Source organism: Juglans microcarpa x Juglans regia, chromosome 2S, assembly GCF_004785595.1.
Source record: "Juglans microcarpa x Juglans regia isolate MS1-56 chromosome 2S, Jm3101_v1.0, whole genome shotgun sequence".
Taxonomy (NCBI): Eukaryota; Viridiplantae; Streptophyta; class Magnoliopsida; order Fagales; family Juglandaceae; genus Juglans; species Juglans microcarpa x Juglans regia.
The window spans coordinates 3,952,330-3,974,463 of NC_054597.1; the positions used below are offsets into that span (position 1 = coordinate 3,952,330).

The 22,134-nt window shown below is 34.6% G+C and overlaps 1 protein-coding gene across 1 annotated transcript; it reads right to left on the minus strand.

The window, feature by feature from the left end:
- Positions 1-1,340: 1,340 nt before the first annotated feature.
- Positions 1,341-7,443, minus strand: LOC121252220 (UTP--glucose-1-phosphate uridylyltransferase). The gene is made up of 20 exons (XM_041151753.1): positions 7,133-7,443; positions 6,899-6,946; positions 6,489-6,580; positions 6,264-6,354; positions 5,583-5,643; positions 5,426-5,503; positions 5,282-5,332; positions 5,105-5,178; positions 4,850-4,922; positions 4,688-4,745; positions 4,464-4,576; positions 3,862-3,894; positions 2,983-3,035; positions 2,842-2,917; positions 2,688-2,744; positions 2,508-2,591; positions 2,309-2,407; positions 2,121-2,225; positions 1,674-1,745; positions 1,341-1,554 (listed from the first exon to the last, which is right to left on the minus strand). Exons 1-20 carry the CDS (start codon positions 7,213-7,215, stop codon positions 1,528-1,530), a joined length of 1,428 nt encoding a protein of 475 aa, XP_041007687.1. The 5' UTR covers positions 7,216-7,443; the 3' UTR covers positions 1,341-1,527.
- Between the last annotated feature and the right edge of the window lie 14,691 nt (positions 7,444-22,134).

Sequence of the window (22,134 nt, forward strand, 5' to 3'; positions counted from 1 at the left end):
CAAATGCGCAAACTGCAAAGGACTTCGAAAGGATAAGAGATGCTGCGTCGAAGAGAGTAGGAGAAGAGAAAGGAAAAGAGACGTTGCGTCGAAGAGAGTAGGAGAAGAGAAAGGAGAAGAGAAGGGATTCGGAAAGGCAGAAGGGATTCGAAAGTTAGGGATTTTGCAACGTGGGGCGGTTTTTTTTTTTTAAATGACCAAGTTACGGATAACCGGGTCGCAGAACCGAATCCGGATTCTTCTCACCCGCCTGGGTGTAATATGGGCAGATAATCGCCCGGATACACCCGGATTTCCAAGTTCCGAACCGGACCGGAAAAAAAATCGGTCCGGATGTACCCCTACTTTGTAGTGTTTGATTGAGGTTGGAATCCATTTATTGAAACGACGTCTAATCTATCGAAAGAAAAACAGCCCAAGCAAAGTTGAAGCAAAGTTAATAAAAACACTCTTGTCGTCCCTTATTCTAATGTTCCATCTATTAGTTCAAACAGAGTTGACAACATTTGAAAACTAGATTCCAAAACATGTTCTTATTTGTTTTTAAGAAACATCTCATCTCATCTCACCTCATCATTACAACTTTTCCAAATCTCTACACAAAATAAAATAAACAATTCAACTTTTTCAAATCTCAAAACAAAAATAATATTAAAAAAATATATTCTAACAATATTTTATTCAACTTTTTAACTTTAATCTCAACTCATCTCATCTCTGAAAACAAACAAGCCTTTAGTTGAGGAAAGTTAGCTAAGCCGGCTTCTACCAAATGGATTGTCTCAGACACGCATATGTACATTTGGATATTGAAATAAGTTGAATTGAATTATGAATAGAAATATTTTAAAGATCCCATTGAGATTGGTTAACTTCGATAAGCTTAACTTTTTTATGAAAAGTTAAAAAAATAATAGATCTCATCAATGATTAGTTTGAGATGAGTTGAATCTTTACATCAACAACCAAACAGTACTGATGTCCTCTAAAGAGTATCCTTTTGTTTATGCATGGGAACTCGTAAAAAAATCTCATCATCAAATTATTAATATTAGTAGTCTAAAGACTTGCTGAGTTCTTTTGGTAAGATTGTGGTATATGTTATGGCTCAAATCCGACTTGAATGAGTGCATACCGCCGTCTATGCCCCTATTGTCCCGTCCCCAACAGATTGGATATTACTATAAAGGTGAGGTTCAGATATCAGCTGGAAAGAGCACAAAACCAGGCGAGCCCAGTGGGACGATGAGTCATTGCTGCTGCGACCTCTCTTCAGCAACCCCTACCACCTCAGGATCTCTTTCATATTTTCTCGGAGACGAGACAAGGCAAGTTCAGGCCAACTAACAATTTCATTTCGATGATATTTTTCATTGATAAAACGGAGAAAGGCAGGCCTTCCATATGGGAACGCACTACAACCAAAAACTGTGCTTTTATTTTCCTTTCAAAATACACAGCGCATTACAAAAGAAAGAAAGATCTTCATGTGGATTTTATTATCCAATACTGATCAAAGCCATTTGCTTAGAGATCCTCAGGGCCATTGATTTCCTGCATATGGAAATTATATTCACATGCCAGCAGATGTAGTCAGTCACCATCATAGGTACTCACGCCAAGTCCACCAAATAACACTAAAAAACTCTCGTGCTTAAATTCTAACTTTTTACCTTGTTTTCAAGTACAGCTCCATCCGGTATTTCTAACTTCACCCCAGGTTTTGCCACAATTATCACTCTCCCCTTCAAAAGCAAAACCAAGGTGACGGCAAAAGTCAGTTGTCAACAGTTTTTGTGGTTAAGGAAAAGAATCCGAGAAAAGGGTAAATAAAGGAAATTTAAAAAAAAAAAGAAAAAAAAAATCAAAGCAAGCTTATGCATGGACCATTACCAACCACTAACAGGGTAAAAATGTTTTCCAGTGATCGACAACTTAAGAAGTATTTACGCCATCAACTCCATAAGGAGGCAAAATTGCAAAAGAATTAGACTGACTTCAGCAAATATTAAATCCCATAATTATCTGCTAATGTGAACCAAAACCTATTTGAATGTCATAGGCAAAATCTTAATAGGAAATGAGCAACTGTAAAGCAGCACGAGGACATATAATAATACCTTGAGAGTAACACCAGTACCAAGCCATACATCACCAGTCACCTTAAGGCTATCAAGCTCAATGATGCTAGGAATAGACTTAAATCGACTCAAGAAGTTGCCAACCTGTTAAAGAAATGACAAAATTACTATCAATATCAAGAAGCTCCATGCATCTGATACCACATGATCACTGCAATGATCTTCACCTTCTTAAATTCAGGACCCAATTCAATAGAAGGATTTGCAGGGTTTGTCCTGGCTTTATTCCGGATAACAAAGCCATTCTCTAAAATATAGAGATCAGACTGTTCCGAAGAAGGAAAGAGAGAGAAAAAATATATGTTAGACAAGCATCAAATCATAATTCAAGACCCTATCATCCCTAATGGCAGAGAAGAGGCCAACCTGGACAAGAAGCAAATCTGAAGTTGCCTTCACTGGAAGGAATCGAGATCGGGGTACATTGATGCCAATGGCATTATCAAAGAACTAATTGAAACAAGATAACAAGATCAAGTTTTTACTTTTAGAAACACCTCGAGAATAAGTTTTTGATAAGTAATAAGTTTATCACATAATAACTACCCTGATTGCTGCACCCGCAGCAGTTTCCAGCTGAAGAACTTTGACTCCATCCACTTCCTACATACACAATTACTTTTAACATTTTACTTGCCCATCTAAGCATCAGAAATCCAGAGGACAGATACAGCACCACTGCAAGAACGATCAAAGATACCTTTGGGTTTGGTATAATCTCCATCTTCAATGCATCAGCTTCCAAAAGCTTCTTAATTGCTTTCAAGTTAACCCACCTGTGTGAAATGTTGTTAGTATTCAATCCATGCTTGTTAAGAGAACTTATGCCAACATGACTTACAAGTTATTTGTATTGAAAATTTTGAACTTCTCTATTGACTTGAATTCATTGACCTGTTTCAAGGATACCTCGTCGAGTCAACCATAAACTTGCCAAAGACAATTTCCACAAGAGTTTTAGATTCTCAAAAAACCTTTTATTGCCAGAAGGATAATCATGATACAATTTTTCTAGTTGATTGGTGGAAATGCAGACACTAATTTACTCATAAATTAACTTACACCACCCATTGACTTGGTAATTCAATTTTCAATTCTTCCTTCATCAATTTTCCTTCTCTACAGGTAACAAAAGTAACTTTTATTTTTCTGTGATTCTCCTAGTATAACTTATAAATAGTTTTAAGTGCTTGCACTAATTCTTTTTGCACGCTCAAAAAGCCATGGATCTAATACACCTTGCAATGAAATAAATCTTGGGTCCTGAAGGAATTCACCACCCTCAAAAGTGGGTTCCACTGCCTGTTTTGTTGTTTTGCACCCCAGTTCAGAAAACATGAAATATTAAATTACGAAAAACTGGAAAAAAAAAAAGTGTCTACTTTACAAAACAAGTAAACGGTCAAATTGGCTCTTCAGCCAAATTTGTATCACGAACTTCATTTGGTGGCCAAGTGTGTGTTTAAAGAATTACCTTAATTGAAGCATCACTGATTGGTTTATTTCTCTATATTGCATCAATATAATATTACTTTTCTATTAAATTATTGTATATCAGAATGCTATTTCACATGTTCAACCACTTGACTGGGTATGTATGAACTTGGTTATATGGAACTCTAGCACCTCAGTTGCACCTCCTGCCTTCAACCATAGATATTAAAATGATAAAGGAAACCAAAAGAGGAGAAAAGAGTGGAAGAATAGAATAAGAACTTACATGTTCATCAGGAACCTGAGCTATTTCCAGAAGCTGCATCAGGAAATTAAAGGAAAAATGTCATTAAATGCCAGTATTCAGAAAGAAACACCAGAATATATTATGGTTCTTGTTCCTCTTTCCATCCTAATTAAGGCACTCCTCCAATGCATACCCCAAAGTGTACACAGATTGCGCCCCTAGCGCTGTTTAATAAAATGTGAGAACATTACTTATCAACTTGCAAGATATGCATTCTATCCAGAGCTCTTACTTCCAGATCAATAATTCTGGTAATACTACTCTAGGTAAAATGTTAAACGATCTGAAATTGTTGAAGGTTGTTTGTATGGTTCGGAAGCACCAACAATTGGCACTCTATCCCTTGATTCAATTAGTACTTCAGAAAACGTTGTCGCAAACAAAAGCAACTATTGCTTAATGTTTTAGATCATTAGTCAAGGCCACATACAACATACCACTTATGCCTTAATTTTGTATTTAGAGTTATCCCAAGTAATCACAGTTGCTACATAAAAACTAGAAATCTCTATCATGCTTCTGGCCAAACAATTCTGAAGCTTGCAAAAGAAACAACATTAAAATGGATAATATTTATATACCTGAACTCTTCCTTCATATGAAATGAGAGTACCGCCCTTCACATCGGCCAAGGTTTTAGGTGTCACTTCCATACAGTATTCATTCTGGTTGCAGACCAAATGATTTAAGATTTCTAAGCAATGTAGTTAAGGATTAAAGCGGCATAAAAGACATGTTCTCCTTGTATTATTATAAGAAACAAAGCTAGAAACCAAAGTGTCAGTGAAAACCAATGCCAGGATACTTGAGTCAACAACGGCACCCAAATTATCCGAGTTGGCAACAAACACATACTCCTTACCCTGAGAAAGAGACAAAAACGAAATGCAGCAAAGGATAAAACTTAAGAGTATTCTGGTGAATCAATCAACATTCAGATGATCATTAAATACATCGTATTGCCAACCTGGGATAATAGCGCATCAAGTTTGCCACTGTTCTTCAGCGATGGGAACACATCACCATGGCCAGGAGGATACCTTCAAGTGATACAGTAGTCATCAATGGAACTGTAAGTAAGCTCACATAGGTTGAACATGCACACTAAATAATAAAGCACTCTACTACTCTCGACAATCTTCTTTCCCCCTTCCTCCAGTCAAAGCAGAAAAACAAACTGAAGCCTGGGTAAGCGAAATAATGAAAGCAAATAAATAAGTACCATCCATCCTTGCCAGTCTGTCCTTTGCTAGGCAGTGGGCTAAAGTCATCAACAACGAGACGAGGATACTGGCTCTGTGTAAATCCAAATGTTCAATATAAAGCATAAATTTTTTCTTGAGTTTGTACTTGTCCAAAAGTAGTTACTAAATTGTATTATTAAAAATTCGCAGCAGACCTGATTAAAAGTATGAATTTCAATGTTTGAGCTAGAGTATTTTTCCACAATCTGAACTAGACAGCAAACTTGTTAGTTCATCAAGCAAAAATAATCAAAACGAGATTACAGTAATCAGTGAGAAAAACAGTAGAAATGAGTTACCTTCAATGTATCATCATGAGTGTTGAACGAGTTCATTAGAAGCAATGGAACATTGCACCCATACTTTGAATTGAGATTCTATAAACAACAAAAAGTATCAGTTGAAAGCCAAGATATAACCACCCAAAAAAAAGTGCAGCAGAAAAGACATTATAACCTCAATCTGGATGACAATCAAGTCAAGAAATGTCATCCCGTTCCGAACTTCAATGACAGACCTGCATTCCAATTATACGAGCTTAATGTAAAGTTCATGGGAAAACAGGACACAGTAAACAATACAAGCTCCACAGAGAAATCCACACCATGAAGGAATTGAAGCTTTATTACCACAATAACTTATAAAATAAAATAAAAATAAAAGCTTTATTACCGCAATAAGAAAATTACAAAAATAGACTACGAGTGTTGAACGTGAAGGGGTATAATAAGAAATTAGAATGAGAGAAGGGGTATAACAAGAATGAGCTAGTAATTACCGCACAATGTTTACCTGCAATGCAAAGAGTAGAATACAATGAAAGTCATAAACACACAATATGATTTTTTCCTTGAAAAAAAAATGCTTTCAATAATTCTAGATATTATATTTATTCATCTTATTTTACATTAAGAAACACATTTACTTATAGCTGGAAATTTTTGAAACTAGCATTCACAATTCTTTGATACTCCTGATAAACATCATTAATAGGATTTGAACTTCTAGAGCAAAGAACAGGAATGCTCCACTCCGTGTTAAGATTTAAGTCATTCTTAATGAAGGCTTTCAACCGATACACAGTTACATAAGCAATAACAAGAACAAAAGTATCGGAAGTTAGATTCAAATGCATACTTGGGCCCAGTACAACCCATTGTTGTCCCCAGACCTCCATTAAGCTTTAGCACGACAAGTTTGTCCAACAGCTTCTTCGTCTCCACAGGATCTGCATCCATGCAGATACTTAATAAGCTTCTAATATTATTGAAATCTAACCAATTGATATATAAAGGTAATAAAATTGAACCAAATTTCTCAAAAGAAAAAAAGAAGAAATTTTCACAGAATAAAGATCGCTACCATGCGGAGCGGGTGCCAAGCTCTCATAAGGAACCACTACTTCATCAGTAGGGGTCTGGATCTTACTCCATTCCACGTGTTGCGCTTCACCGCTATAACGTGCATAACATCGTAACCAAACAAAGAATATGTAAAAAAACGAATCCATTTTGAATCTTCAATGAGTCCGACAATCAATCCGTTCTGTTGCATGTAAAAGGTAAAACGGAAATATGATCTAAAGTCGAAGACTCAGATCTTCCATTAAAATAACAAGAATCACATAAGCAAAAGGCGCATCATTTACTTTCCTCGTGCATTGTTTTCTCGCAGTCCAGACAAAATACATAGAATGCACGTTTTGAACTAGCAGAATACAACATGCACATGAAAATCTGAACGAATTCTATAAAATTTCAGGCATAGTTTACCTGAGATAGCGAGCGACGAGGTTGACGAACCCGGTTTTCTCGTTCTCGCTGCAAGAGACACATCAAAATAATCAAAGAAGGAACCATAGCTCAAATCCATTGCTCCAAAGCAGGCGTGCGCGGACAATCCGAATTACAGTTTAAAAAAAAAAAAAGGGAAAACGCCACAATTCGATCCGATACAGCGAAAATGGGAATCATCGTGGTTTTGTGGTAAAGAAAATGAGAAAGTACCTGATGTGGTTGAGTCCAGCGACAGCAGATTTGAGGTTATTAAGCTTCTCGGCATCAGCAGCGCTCAAAGTGGCGGCAGCCATTACTCACAAATTCAAAGCTTCAATCTAAACAGCAACCCGGAAGATCGAGAGCTCAAAGAAAGGAGAGGATTAGAGAGAGAGAGATTATCTTCTAGAAAGGAAAAGAGTGAACTGAAGGGGAGTCTGGGAGATATCGTTTCTGATTGAATATATCGAATCCTTGCATACGTTGAATATGACTGATTTGTACGTAGCGGCGTGTAATTAGAAACAGCGGCAGCGGAATATGAGAAATGATATGTTTGAGATGACAAACACACGAGCCTGAGTAGCATGCAGTACCAAGTTTTGAGCGTTCACTTTCGAAGTAATTCTTATTATTTAAAAGAGTTTCTACATTCAAAACTTGCATAAATTATTTTATAATTATTAGTGAATCACGATCTTCTATAATTATAATTATAAATGTTGATTGTAAATATAATAGAAATTATGGATGAGTAGTCTTTTCTATTTTATCATCGTCAACATAAAAGTAAGATTTATATTTTGAATGGAGTAATACTATATATACTTATATTTTATTTGTAATTTTATTTTTAATACTTATTTTATTAGTTTTCTTTCAAAGTTTAAATTTTGAATTTTAAATTTCAATATTTTATAATTTTTAACATATCAATAATATATATGTAGAAAAATACGTTTTTCTTCAATACATTTAACATTTTTCTTTTGATTTATTGTTAATTAGCTTTTATATATAAGCCCTCTATGTTTTGTGTCACTTTCAATCCTTGTGGTTCAGGCAAAGTTCTGGTGACAAATCAAAAGGGATGGAAAATGCAGCGTGAAACGAAAATTATATATGTTTTGAGAACTCTATTATATGATTGTCATTAATTACCACTAGTACTATTATTATTTAATAAACACGATTATTAATAATAATGGTTATTATTTGGTAGTTCTTATTAATTATGATGATTATTAGACTTTTAGAGATGTGCATTTTAATATCCACAAAACCTCGTCCTCTTGATTTACAAATAGATTAACTAGCTATTGACTAACACAACGCAACAATTTGATAAAAACGTGAAAGAGTGAGGACTTTGCACAAGAACTACTATACACACAAAAGAGATTTTATAAAATAAATCTATAAATTGGCATGATTTTATATTATTCGTTATATTTATGTTACAAAAAAATAAATTTACAATATAATGTATTATATAAAGTCACGTAAGTTTGTAAATTTATTTTTATGAAATTTTTTATGATTAATTTACTGTTTATGATTGCAGTAAAAAATATAACTTATAACTTTAAAACTTATAACTTATAGTTTAAGTAGTAAGTTCTACTATTAAAAAATTATTTACTTTTTGGTAACCATGTGTTTAAAAAATTTCAAACATATTATATTTATTTGGAAATAAATTAAAAAAATACTTTCTGATGTAAAAAAGACAATCATTTAATTTTTTTTTAAATTATGATCATATATTTAAAACTTTAAAAATTGTAATTATATTAAAATTGTATAGGTATTTTTATCCATTGAAAGTTTTTTTAAAATTCGAATCACATTTCGCATTATTCAAAAAAAGACATTTGAGGAAAAAATCAAAATCAAACATATTTTTTAACTTATTTAAGATTAAAAAATGTTTTAATATATAACACTCATGAAACAACCTAATTTTTCTATTAAATTTTTTTTAAGACTATTAAAATACTTTTTAAAATTCATAACGTAACCCTAAACAGTCCCTAAAACATTTCTCTGAAGGATTAGATGAAAATGTCAACACTAACTGCGTGCGTTATCATCATTACTTAAGACTCCAATAATTCGTAGAGTTCAAAAAGTGGTTGAATCATTGGGTGACCATTGTAATGGAAAAATAAACTTTAATAGTTTTTACCATCCCATTTAGGCCAGTTTGGATTATATATTCATCTCAATTCATCTTATTTAATTATTATAATTTATTTAAATTTTAACACAAAATATAATAAACAATTCAACTTTTTCAAATATTAAAATAATAATAATATTAAAAAATAATATTCTAATAATATTTTATTCAACTTTTATCTCAACTCAACTCAGTTCAATATCTAAACGCAGCCTTAATTAAAAATTTTCAAATAATAGTTAATTTAGTCATTAGTTATGTTAAAAGTTAATTAGCTATTTTGTCTGCAGCATATTGTTATAAAAAATATCGTTCATCATCTTTTTATTTATTTAAAAATAGAAAATAAATAAAATAAATTTTACAAAAATAAATTCACAAACTAACGAGTAATGTGACTTCATATGATATGTTACATTATCTTTATAATAAAAATAATTTTACAATCTAACATATCATATAAGCTCGTATTAATTTATAATAGAAATATAAATAACATTACTTTTTTTCACTTAGTCGTCCTGGGTGGCAATATAAGAGCATTCGCAATGGATGCTATAAAATGCAGTTTTCTTTAAATTATAAATAAATAAAAAATAAATAAAAAGTTCAAAAGTGCCCTCCAATAGATCTTGTATTTCATCTTTACTTTACATTTTGCTACAGTACTCCCGCTACATGGAAAGGATAACGGTTCATAACTGTAAATATTCTAAATTAATTTCTCTCTCCTCTGTTGCTAATTTTTTTCATTTCTTCGAAAGTCCCTATTTTTATTTTAGACCATCTCTCTCGTTCCCACGCTTTCTTCTGTGTTTGGCGCCAAAGACAGAGTTGTGGCCGAAGGCGCCATCTTCCTTCGACTTCGTTGTTGCTCGTCGACTCCATCACCGATCAAGGTCGTTCTCGTGCTTCAAACTCTCATCTCTACGGTTAAGTATTCTTGGAAACCCACGGCCGAAGTAAACATGGGGAAATTTTTTCAGGGAAGAGCTCTCTCTCTCTCTCCAAAATGCATGAAAGCATTGGCTTTATTCTTCTTCTTTGTTTTTCCTTTGCTCTGTTCCTAATTTGAAGAAGATAAAATTTTAGGAATTTTTTTCTTCTCAAAATATGGGTCAGGAGTTTGTGTGTCATTTCATTCATCGAGTTCTCTATTTCTTCTCTAATTTCCTCAACTTGTATATACATATATACATACGACATAAGCCACATTCAATTTAGTTACTACAATTGCTTGTATCATGCCAATATGTTTTCTGAATTTTTTATGTTTCTTTTCTCTTGTACTTGGATTTTGGACCACTAATTTCAAATTTTCTTATATCAATGATTTGAGTTTTTGGTGATCTATGTTCTGTTGGTTGTGGAAAGTGCCTTGGAGGGGCCATGTGTATATTTAAATTGGATTGTAAGTGTTTGTGAAATGTCAAAAAGAAGAAGTGGAGAAGAAGAAACAGTTCCAATTTGTGTCTCTGATATATCTCTTTTCGGATAGTGAACATTTGATGAATATTATGGATGTATGAATATTAAGTGCCATTTATGAATGTTGTGAAATTGCCTATATTTTAACATGATTGTGGAAGTGTCATATTGTTAATGCTCACACGTGCATATTGAAGTGTTTCTTCCCCCCTGGAGGATGATCTGCTGATGTGCCCTTTTTGCTCTTTTATGGCAATGGAAGTGGTTGGTTCAAAACCAAATTTAGCATTCTTGGAAACTCATAGCTCCCTTTAATCTCATTGATACCATTATTTCTTTGCAACGCCTAGATTACTTTCTGATTTCTTCTGTTATTTATGGATTACTTTCTTGGTTGTAGACTCATCTGGTGGAAGATATCCTAATTCTACATTTTTAGAGCCTCAACCAAGAAAAATTGATTTAGGTCTAATGACTACTAAAACTTGCATTTAAATTCAATATTGTAGGAAGGAAAATGATAGTATGTTCACTATTCTGAAATTTGCTTTTAGTGTATTGGTATTTTTTTTTTTTTTTTAGTTTAGCATGTTCATCTATTTTGAAATTTGTTAGTTTAACCTGCTATATGTTTTAGTTTAGCATGTTCATTTATTCTGAAATGTGCCTAAACTAAAGCCTAAGTTTTTCCTGAAACAAGGTTTATATATCCAAGTACTAACACCATTCGTGTAATCAAATTTTTTTTTTGTCCACCACTAACCTACTCTGTTACTATCCTCATTTGATAAGATAGGTAACAAAAAAGACCTTACTTTGTTTGAGTTTTTATCATAACAAGTGGTACTTATCAAAATTTAGAATTTCACAAACTTTTTAATTGAGTTTGATTGAGTTCCATGAAGGATGGATTCACAATTCTATAGAGTTCATTCTTTCACTACTCTCTTACAGGAGGGGGAAGAAAGTTACAATGACTACCTCCTCACATGATCACATCTATGAATGATTTAGAATCCTAAATTACTCCTCTCAACCCAAAACAAGCGACTGTTAGAAAAATAAAATCTAGACAAAGAAATTTTAGTCTAGAAGATGACAACTTACTAGTGTCAGCTTGGCTTAATACTAGTTTGGACCTGATCAATGAAATTGATCAATCTAAACATTCATTTTGGGCTAGAGTACATGAATATTATGAGAAAAATAAAAAATCTACATCTTGTGAACGTAGTTCCAGGCTTTCTGCTCTCTCACAAATAGATGGTCAACCATCCAACATGTTACAAATAAGTTTTGTGGTGCCTTATCTCAAATCGAAGGAATGTCTTCGAGTGGGATTACTGAGCAAGATAAGGTGCACAAACAATATCCTTTAATTTCATCATTTAAATGAAGTTGTATTAGATATATTTCACATCTCATTTACTGATTTTTCAAATTGAGCAAGCAAATGAGCTCTATCGAAGTGATCAGTTTGCAACATTCAACTTTCTTCATTGTTGGACTATTCTAAGGCACCATCCAAAATGGAAACAAACTATGGTTGAGGGTATAATGAAAACTAAGAGAAGATTAGTAACCCTAGATGTTCATGTGCCAGAGTTTACATGTCTAAATAAAGATACCCTATCTCCATCTATAGATATGGATCTGGAGAAATCTATTGAAAAGAAGGCTGAAAAGAAGCGAAAGAGGCAAAATAATATATCTTCCAATCTTAATGATTTTGTGACTAAGATAAGAGATGAGAAGAAAAGATAGAAGTTGAGAAGGGAGAAGATAGGAAAAAGATTATCCGCCTTACAAAAGAGAGGCTTGATTTGGATCAACGGAAAGAAAATAAGGAAATTATGAGAATGGATACCTTAAGTTTGCCTACAATGCAGTAAGAGTATTTTCATAGCCTCTAATTGGAAATACTTAAAAAATAAAGGTCTACAAAACCATGATTGTGATTGGTATAGGCTGCAAGTGAAATTTTTTTGAAGAGTAACAATACAACCACTTTTGAGAATGCTCATTTGATAGTTTTTTGTATAGAACACAGTACAAACCTGAAGCCACAATTGCAGCCACATTTGGAAGTTCTACTTTGATAGTTTTTTGTATAGAATACATCACAAATCTGAAGCAACAATGCATCCACATTTGAGAGTTCTACTTTGATAGTTTTTTGTATAGAACGCAACACAAATCTGAAGCCACAATGTAGCCAATGGATAGTTATATTTTGATTTTTCTTTTGCATAGAACACAACACAATTCGCATACTAAACTGTCTTAACGGTTTAATGTGTTCTCTATTGAAAAAATTATGATGCACTAAATTATGAGTTCTTATGGGAACTAAAGTGTTGTTGTGAATGATTTGAGAGTATTATGTGAATAGATGAGTATTATGTGAATGAATGAGTTGCTTTGTGTGTTATGTGGATCATAGAATGAATATTATTTGGATGAATGAGTTACTTCGTGAGTTTCTTAATGGCTGCTTCACTTTGTTCGTGCAGATGTCACTTTAACTTTGATAGAATGTGGATAGGGTCTATGGGGTTAACTTGCATGCTTATTCTTTGTCTTAATTTATTTAGTTCTTCATATACTCGAGTGCGTTGGAGTATATGTCATGTTTCTACTCAATTAGAAATGTCATAATGTATAACATTTTTTTAGGATAATGCAAGCTTCTATTTTCCCAGATTTTTGGAATAATGTCATAATGTATAGCATTTTTCTGTTTCTACTCTTCTAGGCAAATGTCATGAAATGAATACAATCCTCCTGGCTTGAAACTTGCGATTTAGTAGATGGAAAAAATAGGAGCAATTGTATGTGATCCACCCAAGTGTTTTAAATAACAAGTTTAAATGTATCCAAAGTGTCTGTTGAATGAGTCTAGTGTTTGTGTCTGTTGAATGAGTCCAGCATTGGTTAAATACATGTCTGTTGAATGTATCCAAAGTAGTATGTATATAACATTTGATATTTTATTGATAAGGATTATTTTAATGGCCAAACTTTTAGTATCTACTGTCTTAATAGTCTAAAGGCAGGTTGGTGCAGGAAGTACTATGTAATAAACCATGCAAAATTGAAATTGAGTTTCACATATCACTTATTTAATAAAATGAGAAGTGGGCCATATTAGAAATTAAATAACACAATCATATATGCATATATAGTTTTTTGAAGTTAAGGTTACATCTAGTACAAAACAAGAATATAACATTAGGCTAAACATAGTAAAATGTAAAATACAAGTACTTAAGATTGACTATATATTTGTCATAAATGTTCGATAAGATCCGATTGGAGTTGAGAATGAAGTCCTCGATCTCGAATGTGATGATGACGTTGAATGAAGTTTACAAATTCGTCTTTATGCTCATGGAACACTGGCTCTTGGGATATTTCATCGTTTTGTTCATAAACGAAGTCTTCTACTCGAAAAAGAATACTGCTCATCTTCTACAATCATATTATGCAAGATTAAGCATGTCATTATAATTTCTTTTACCGTTTGTAGATCAAAAAATCGTCACGGAATATACCAAAAAATATCTTAAAAATATTATTTTACAATTATCAAGAATGAATATTTTCATAATATATTTTGATTATATTTTCATTATATAATCTCTTCTTTTTATTTTTTGAATTAATTTATATTTTGGTTTAACTTATAAATTTGAATTAATTTAAAACATAATATAATTATATAATATTGTATATAGGGAGATATTACAAATATAAAAAAAATATGAGAATATCATTGGTAGTTAAAGAAAAAAATTTGAAATGAATAAAAAATATTAAAAAGTATAATATTTAAATTAAATGAAGAAAAAATAGTTAAATTAATATATAGTATATTATAAAAGTCAATATATATAGAATATATTCTATGATTCTTGACTTTTGGCGCCACAGTGTTTCTTTGTGCTTTAGTTGCTCTTAGAGATTGAATTGAATCCGCTTTTCTTCCTTGACGCTCCATTGGTTTGGTGGACTGCATTGGATTTGGTTTAGTTCCATTTCTAATTGTCGTATGTTTTCTTGAATTTTTTCAAAATGGACTTTATTCAAATGCTTGAGAGCTTCATTTGTTGCCTTTATTTTACTGCAGAGTATATAGGATGGGTTCCCGTTGAAATGCTTACTCCAAGCTTCCTTTATAATCAAAAGATTGAGCGGCTCTCAAGTTCAAAATTCTTCAAATTTAAAAGATAAAGCTCTTTTTTGCCTTTTTGTTGTGCTTAGAAGAAGGGGTGATGGTCCGATGCCGAGGGAATCAGATGTTGAATCATGGCGTCAGGAAAGCTGGTTGCTTGCTATGTCGCGGTCCAATCTTTCTCTAATCAGTGTTTTGCCATGGCGGTTGTTAAGTGAAAGAAGACCCCGAAAAACCAATATCAATTAAACCATGCGATTCCATCAAAAATTTTAATCCCCCTACCAATGAAGATGCCACCGGACGCCCCCCAAATTTATCAGTTTGGGTCAAAATGTCATTGAAATCACCAATGCATAACCATGGCCTTGGAAATGACTTGTGAATTGAGTCCAAAAGTGTCCAAAAATTTGCTTTGCGTTGCCATTGAGCTGGAGCATATACATAAGTGGCTAACCAAGGGTGATTAGGAGGATCCGAATAAACCAAAATAGATATTGCATTCATATTCACATGCACCGGTTCGATGGCAACCCTCGGTCGCCATAATAACAAAATATCTCCATTTTTTCCCGAGGCAGGGAAGCTTACAAAATGGTGGAAACCTAGACTATTCACAATAGTAGCAGTGCGTTCTACTTGCACCTTGGTTTCCGACAAAAAAATAATATCCGGATTATGAGATCTAATATAAGCCCTTATACTTCTAATTGCTTTGGGGCAGGCTAGTCCCCTGCAATTCCATACTAGTGTCTTCATGGAGTAGGGGGAGGCATGGTTGAGCCCGCCTCATCAGCTTTCCTTGATTTTCCTATTGGTGCCTCCTTTGTAATTGGTCGACTGTATGGTTTTGGTTTTGCATGTGCTCTAGCTTTCTTTACTGTCCCAGAGGACTTTGACTACATTGAGAGTAAAATAAAAGCTAAGTCTTGATCTTCATCAGAGATGTGTGGCTTCTTAAGAGAAAGAACCATTTCATTTGATACATTTTGTACTTTCAGCTTCAATTGTTGACTTTCTCCATCATTGCATGGTACGGTTCTTTTTGTTGGGAGCTCAATTAAACTTGTTTCTTGCATTGTCATGGCATTAGGCCTTGAAGAAATCTGCATTCTATCCATGCATGAGACTTTCTTTTTTCCTTTCTATCAGATATCGAAGGGTTTAAGCTAACTGGGAGAGAGGAAAATGTGGGGTTAGGCTGGTTAAAAGATGGGTTAAGTGGGGGGGAAGGACTCGGGCTTGGTGGTGGAAATGAGCTTAGTGGAAGAGATGGGATAGATATTGGGTTTTGGTACGAAAGGGCCTGTTTTACGGGACTTGGAGATGGTGAATTAAAAAGGGTGGGCCCGGCCTTTGTCATGGGTGGGTTGTCTTTAGAAACAAAAATTGGGTTGGGTTTAAAGGGGTTTTTTGTGCTTTGCTCAAAGGACTAGCCCATTAGCTTGTCACTGAAAAAACTGGTCTGCTGACTTTGTTGAGCTTTAAAGCTCATCACTGCAGCTTGGATCTTCATCCATTGATTTCTCCAGGCATATGTATTTAAAGCAAAGGGGTAAGTGAAGCTTTGCAGTGCCGATTCCATCAGGTTGCTGTAGAGAAGCTGAGTTACAGTCAATTGTGGGATCTGATGGCTTTGAGTGATTGATGGGAAAAGGTTTGGCGGAAAAGTGTTTACTCCAGAAGTAAAGGATTTTCAGCTGGATGGTTGAGAGCCTTTAATATCCACAGTGCTTTGACGATAACAGTGATCTGATGGGATGTTGAACAATACTCTGGTGGGAGAGGTACTTGCAAGCTTCGGATCCCCCTGAGTGAACGCGCCACCTGATTCAGCTGAGCATCTCGACGGATCAGTTGGGCATTTCGGCAGCAGGTCAGCAATTGTTTCGAAAGATCTTGTGCTTTCCTCAATGGCGACTTTTGATTTTCCTTTCTGTTCTTGTTTGTTCCCCAACAAAGCTACACCTGTGAGCAAATCTTTCGGTGAGGTCACACGGATTGGTCCCAAAGATGGTGAAAATACTGTTTGGCTGGTTTGCTTTTCTTCTTTTTGTAACTTGCAGGTGCTCTCAAAGTCTATACCAGCTTGGGGATTTTTGGAAAGGGGGGGTTTCATCCACCATTTTTTCTTTTCCTTTATCAAGCCCAATTTCAATTAGCATTCCTGCATTTCTATTTCTTGTTTCCAGATTTAACTCCACATGTTTGTTGCACTCTGCATAGCTTGTGCTGTCCAGCGCATTTTGTGTTGGTATTTTGGGAATCAATTCTTGTATATTGCTGCACTTGTCAACACTAGTTGCTGGTTTTGCATTTCCACTAATTGTTTCATTTTTTGAAATTTTCTCCAATTGCATTTGTCTTGGAACAATGGCTTTACCTTGCTGGGGAGGTAAAGCAAATTTTCCCCAATCTCAGATCAGTCCTGTCATCCCGGAAGACTTGGAAAATATTTTTGAAAAACAAATCTCAGATCAGGAAAATGATTTTCTCACTGCTTTACCTCTTGAGGATGAAATCTATAGAGCTCTAAAACAAATTCCAAACCATAAAGCCCCAGACCCAGATGGAATGACAGCCTTATTTTATAAGCATTATTGAAATATCATCAAAAAAGAGGTCATAACAGCTGTCCAAAATTTTTTTAGGAGTGGGAAATTGCTAAAACAGATGAACCATACCAACATAGCTCTCATCCCAAAAATAGCAAACCCATGTTGTCCCCAAAATTTTCGGACAATCAGTTTAATAAATATCATTTATAAAACCATTACAAAAATTTTGGCAAACTGCCTGAAAAAGACCCTCCCAAAAATTATTTCTCCCCTTCAGACAGCCTTTGTTCCAGGCCGAAACATCAAAGAAAATTCCATTATTGCCCATGAGATGTTCCATTATCTAAAGAAATCAAAAAGGAAAAAGGTCAAATGACGATAAAGCTAGATATAGAAAAAGCCTTTGATTTTATTGAATGGGAGTTTCTTTTTGAGATTATGAAAGCACTGGGATACAACAGAGTATGGATAAATTTGATAAGAGAATACATAACGACAGCCTATTTCTCCATCATCATCAACGGAATCCCAAGAGGTTTTTTCAAGATACAAAGAGGATTAAGACAAGGTGACCCCATCTCACCTTTCCTTTTTATCCTATGCACGGAGGTGCTCTCAAGATTAATCACAACATTAGAAGCTGCCAGGCAAATAGAAGGTGTTAAAATAGGTCGGAGTTCCCCCTAATCTCTCACATTTTTTTTGCAGATGATCTAATTATATTTGGACAAGCAAAGGAGAGAACAGCCCTTACCATCAGCGAAAATCTAGAAAAATACCAAAGTTGGTCAGGTCAAAAAATAAACCAAAGCAAATCCTCAATCTTCTTTACTAGAAATATAGACCAAGCAGCAAAGAGGATAATCCAGAACATGATGCCTTTCAAAGAATCAACAGCCAAAATGAAATACTTGGGAATCCCAACTACTTTTGATAGATCTAAGAAAAAAGAATACAAAGAACTGCTGGAAATAATAGATAAAAAGCTTGAAGGATGGAGATCCAAATTGTTATCACAAGCAAGTAGAACAATGCTTATCAGATTAGTAGCAAGCTCAATTCCCACATATCAAATGACAACACATATATTTCCAAAATCAATCTGCAAGTCTATAAACACCAGTTTCAAAAACTTTTGGTGGGGAACGACAAAGGATCAGAAGCGCAAGCTATGCCTGAAATCTTGGAAATCCATATGCCAACCAAAAAAAGAAGGAGGTCTGGGTTTTCGACTAATGGAAGATATAAATTTAGTTTTGCTAGCAAAAACGGGATGAGAAATGAGCCATACAACTTCCAGCATGTGGCACAAGCTACTAACAAAGAAATTCCTGCTATCTACTTCTTTTTGGCAAGCAACGACAAAAGTGGCAGACTCAAGTTTCTGGAAATGTTTACTAAAGACAAGACCTCTACTTGAAAAAGGTATGTGCTTCCAGATTTCTAATGGTTCATCAGTGAAAGTCTGGTTAGACCCATGGATACCAACCTTAGAAAATTTCAAGCCAAAGCCTCTGAACCATATCACTAATTTTTCACCAATGCTCAAAGTTTCTGATTATCCAAGCTTCAGGTTTTTTTACATGGGATCTTCAAAAATTGCGCACCTTGTTCCAGTTTGATAGCATAACGGAAATTCAAAAAATCATCTTGCATTTTTCCAATCAAAGAATGGATAGCATGATCTGGACCAAAAATCAAAATGGAAATTTCTCTGTTAAAATTGCTTATCATCTGGCTGCAAATATTGGTAGTTCTTTTCGGGAAAATCTCTCTGGCTTCCCAATAGAGAAAATTTGGAAGCTAAAAATCCATGATCGCCACAAGCTCCTCCTCTGGAAAATTGTTTGGGATATTTTGCCAACAAAAAATCATATTAGTAAATTCATCCCAAATATTTCTCTCAACTGTCCTCTGTGTGAAGAGTAAGAAGAAACTCTACTCGACCTTTTTATTGAATGTTTAGTCACAAGAATACTCTGGAGTCAAAATACTTGGCCACTAAATCTCTCCTCTTTGGTCATATCTTCTATGAAGGATTGACTACTTTTCATCATAAATCCAAAGTCAAAATTAGGCCTTACTCCTCTTGAAGTTCATCCTTTCCAAATCTTTGCTATTCTGATTTTGGATTTTATCTGGCGCCTAAGAAATGATATAGTCCACAACAAATCTAGTCTTTCCCTCCACAATGCAAAGGAGCAACTAAATCACTCTTATCAAGAATATTTGCATGCTTGGAAAGAAAAATCTTTGTCAAAAAGAGACTTGAAATGGAAAAATCCCACCACCAGTCAGATCAGCATCTCCTTTGATGCTGCAGTAAGAAGCACCTTTTCTGTAGACTCAGCAGTCAGTAGAAATTTAGAAGGGCAAGCTATCGAGATTTGGATAGAAGAAAACATTACCACAATCCCAGTGATTGCGGAAGCTTTAGCAGTAAAGCTAGCTATAAAAATGGCAGAACATCAAAAATCACCGTCAACATTATTAGAAGGAGATGCACAACTGGTGATATCCTCGATCCATGGTATTTTAACAAACTGGCAAATCACCCCATCACTGAAGATATTGCAAATATCTTGAAAGCTCATAGAGGCTAAAGCTTTAAAAAAATTGATCGATCTCAAAATCGATTCGTGCATTCAGTGATGCAATGGCCAGCTACCAACTCAGTTTTTGGTAGTGTACCAATAGCAAATATTCTTTTTAATATTTTATATATTGATAGTGAAAATAACCCTTCCTAAACTTTATTTTGTCTTTCCTTTTTATATACAGTATGCATGCTTGATTAGTAGAAAAAAATAATAATAATAAGACGAAAAGAGGAGCTGTAGCGAGTGAGATCCGTTGGCACACATGGCAAATGACGGTTGGACATGCTGACAGATGAGGTGTTCTTTGATGGGGAAAGTTATTAGATTCTCGCGTATTCCAATGTCGAGTGGAAACTTGCACATACACTTGGCATTCCCAACCAAGTTAATAGTATTACCCCCTCTATAAAGGCCTAATCCAAATGTGGTCGAAATTTTTTTGCCCTTTTATGTTTTATAAAAATAATTTATTATTTTGGAGTGGTCCAAAAGCATCCATATCCCTTTGATCTAAAAATCTCAATTGCATTGGCAAAGCGCACGTGGAGGTGGGCGAGTGCGATGACGTGGCGAAAAAAGCGCAAAGGGAAAAAGCCCACCTACAACCTTTACTCACTGTTGATTCCACAAGTCATGGTTTTAGAGGTTGTTGTAGATATTTTTATTTTCAAATTTTCAGAAAAAGGAAAATAATGACCACAAAATATCGTTGTCGAAATTATTCGGCTGTCGCGTAGATCCGTTTGTTTCGGATATCTCTGTCGCTGTTAAAATCCAAAATAATTATGGACGGACAACTCAGCTCCCCCACCTCCGCTTGCTTGCTGTGAGTACTCGCGGATTTAGTTCGATAGATGTTTGGCCATTATATTTTAAGTTTTATCATTTTTAAATTAATGTATCAATATATTATTTATTGTAGAATATGTTATAATTATAAAAAAAATTAAAATATCAATACTTACTTATTATTACGAGGCAAACCATTTTAGACAATAAAATATATTTATAAACAAATTATTTCTCTATAGTTACCAAATTCGTAATATATATATATAAAACAAAAAAGATTATTCATCAGAATAATTTTATAAATCTTGCTCTTCATATTATCGGATAACAGTTAGATAAAATTGAGATAAAAACAGAAAAATTTATTTTTACTTCAATCCCTATTTCAAAAACTATTAAAATTCATTTGGTCTTATATATATATATATATATATATTGAAATAAGGACTGCTCTCATTCATAACTCAATTAGAGAAGGTTGTGAATGCAAGGAGATAGTCCTCTGCAAGAATGTTCTCTTCAAAGAGACTCAAGACCTTCTTTGCTAGGCAATGTGCCACAATAATGATATTCCTTGGGATATGACATACAGACCAGCTGAGAAGACAAGCTAAAATTTTCTTAATATCTCTAACTAGCAGACCCACCGAACTCCATATGCCCTCCACTCCTTTGATGGCCTGGACCACACTCAGAGAGTCACCTTCTAGCACGATGTTGGAGAGCTAAAATTCAGTGCATAGGAATATTACAGCTTTCAAAGCTGCAAAGGCTTCACCCAAGAGAGGGTCGGAAAACAGATCACGAGAAGACATCAAGGTAGCAGCTACTTTGTCATTCCAGTCTCTGATTACCATGCCAATGCCCACTTTACACTTAACCTTGTCACTGGCAACGTCCCAGTTGACCTTGTAGTAATTGGGAGGGGGCACACACCACTGCACTAAAGCCAGGACAAGGGCTTTCTGTTTTTCCTTACCACAGCACAGGTTAATATCAAAGAGACTCATAGAGACTAGGCTATTCACTTGCTGGAGAGGGGTGACTTTGAATTCGAAAACCCAAGTGTTCCTTCGATGCCAAATGTGCTTGTTGTCATGGCAATCTCAGAGAGCTCCTATTCAGACAGGAAGGAGAAGAGGTGATCCAAAGTTTCCTTAAAAGGGGCATCAATGATGCTGCACTTCTGAATTCTCCTCGAGCTTAGGCTCCACATAGCTTGGGCAGACTTGCACCACCACAGGGCATGAGCAACAGTTTCAGGGTGGCATGAGCAGATAGGACATATGGGAGATTTCACCACTTTTCTCTTTTGGAGATTAAGTTTTGTGGGAAGAATTTCCTTGGCTGCTCTCCAAATGAACATCTTGACAGAGTTAGGGCCCTTTAGTTTCCAAATACTATGCCACAGATAGATTTTGAGGTAGCCCTTGAGGATTGACCAAAATTGCTTTATGAGAGTGATCCTTGAAGGTGATAAGCATATTTCACTGAAAACT

Bases quoted from the DNA above. Each gene is read 5' to 3' on its own strand.
- LOC121252220 (XM_041151753.1), bottom strand. From the start codon at position 7,215: ATGGCTGCCGCCACTTTGAGCGCTGCTGATGCCGAGAAGCTTAATAAC. The intron at 6,947-7,132 runs GTACTTTCTCAT...TGTCTCTTGCAG, and splicing joins GCTGGACTCAACCACATCAG to CGAGAACGAGAAAACCGGGT. The intron at 1,555-1,673 runs GTAAAAAGTTAG...TTCCATATGCAG, and splicing joins GAGCTGTACTTGAAAACAAG to GAAATCAATGGCCCTGAGGA.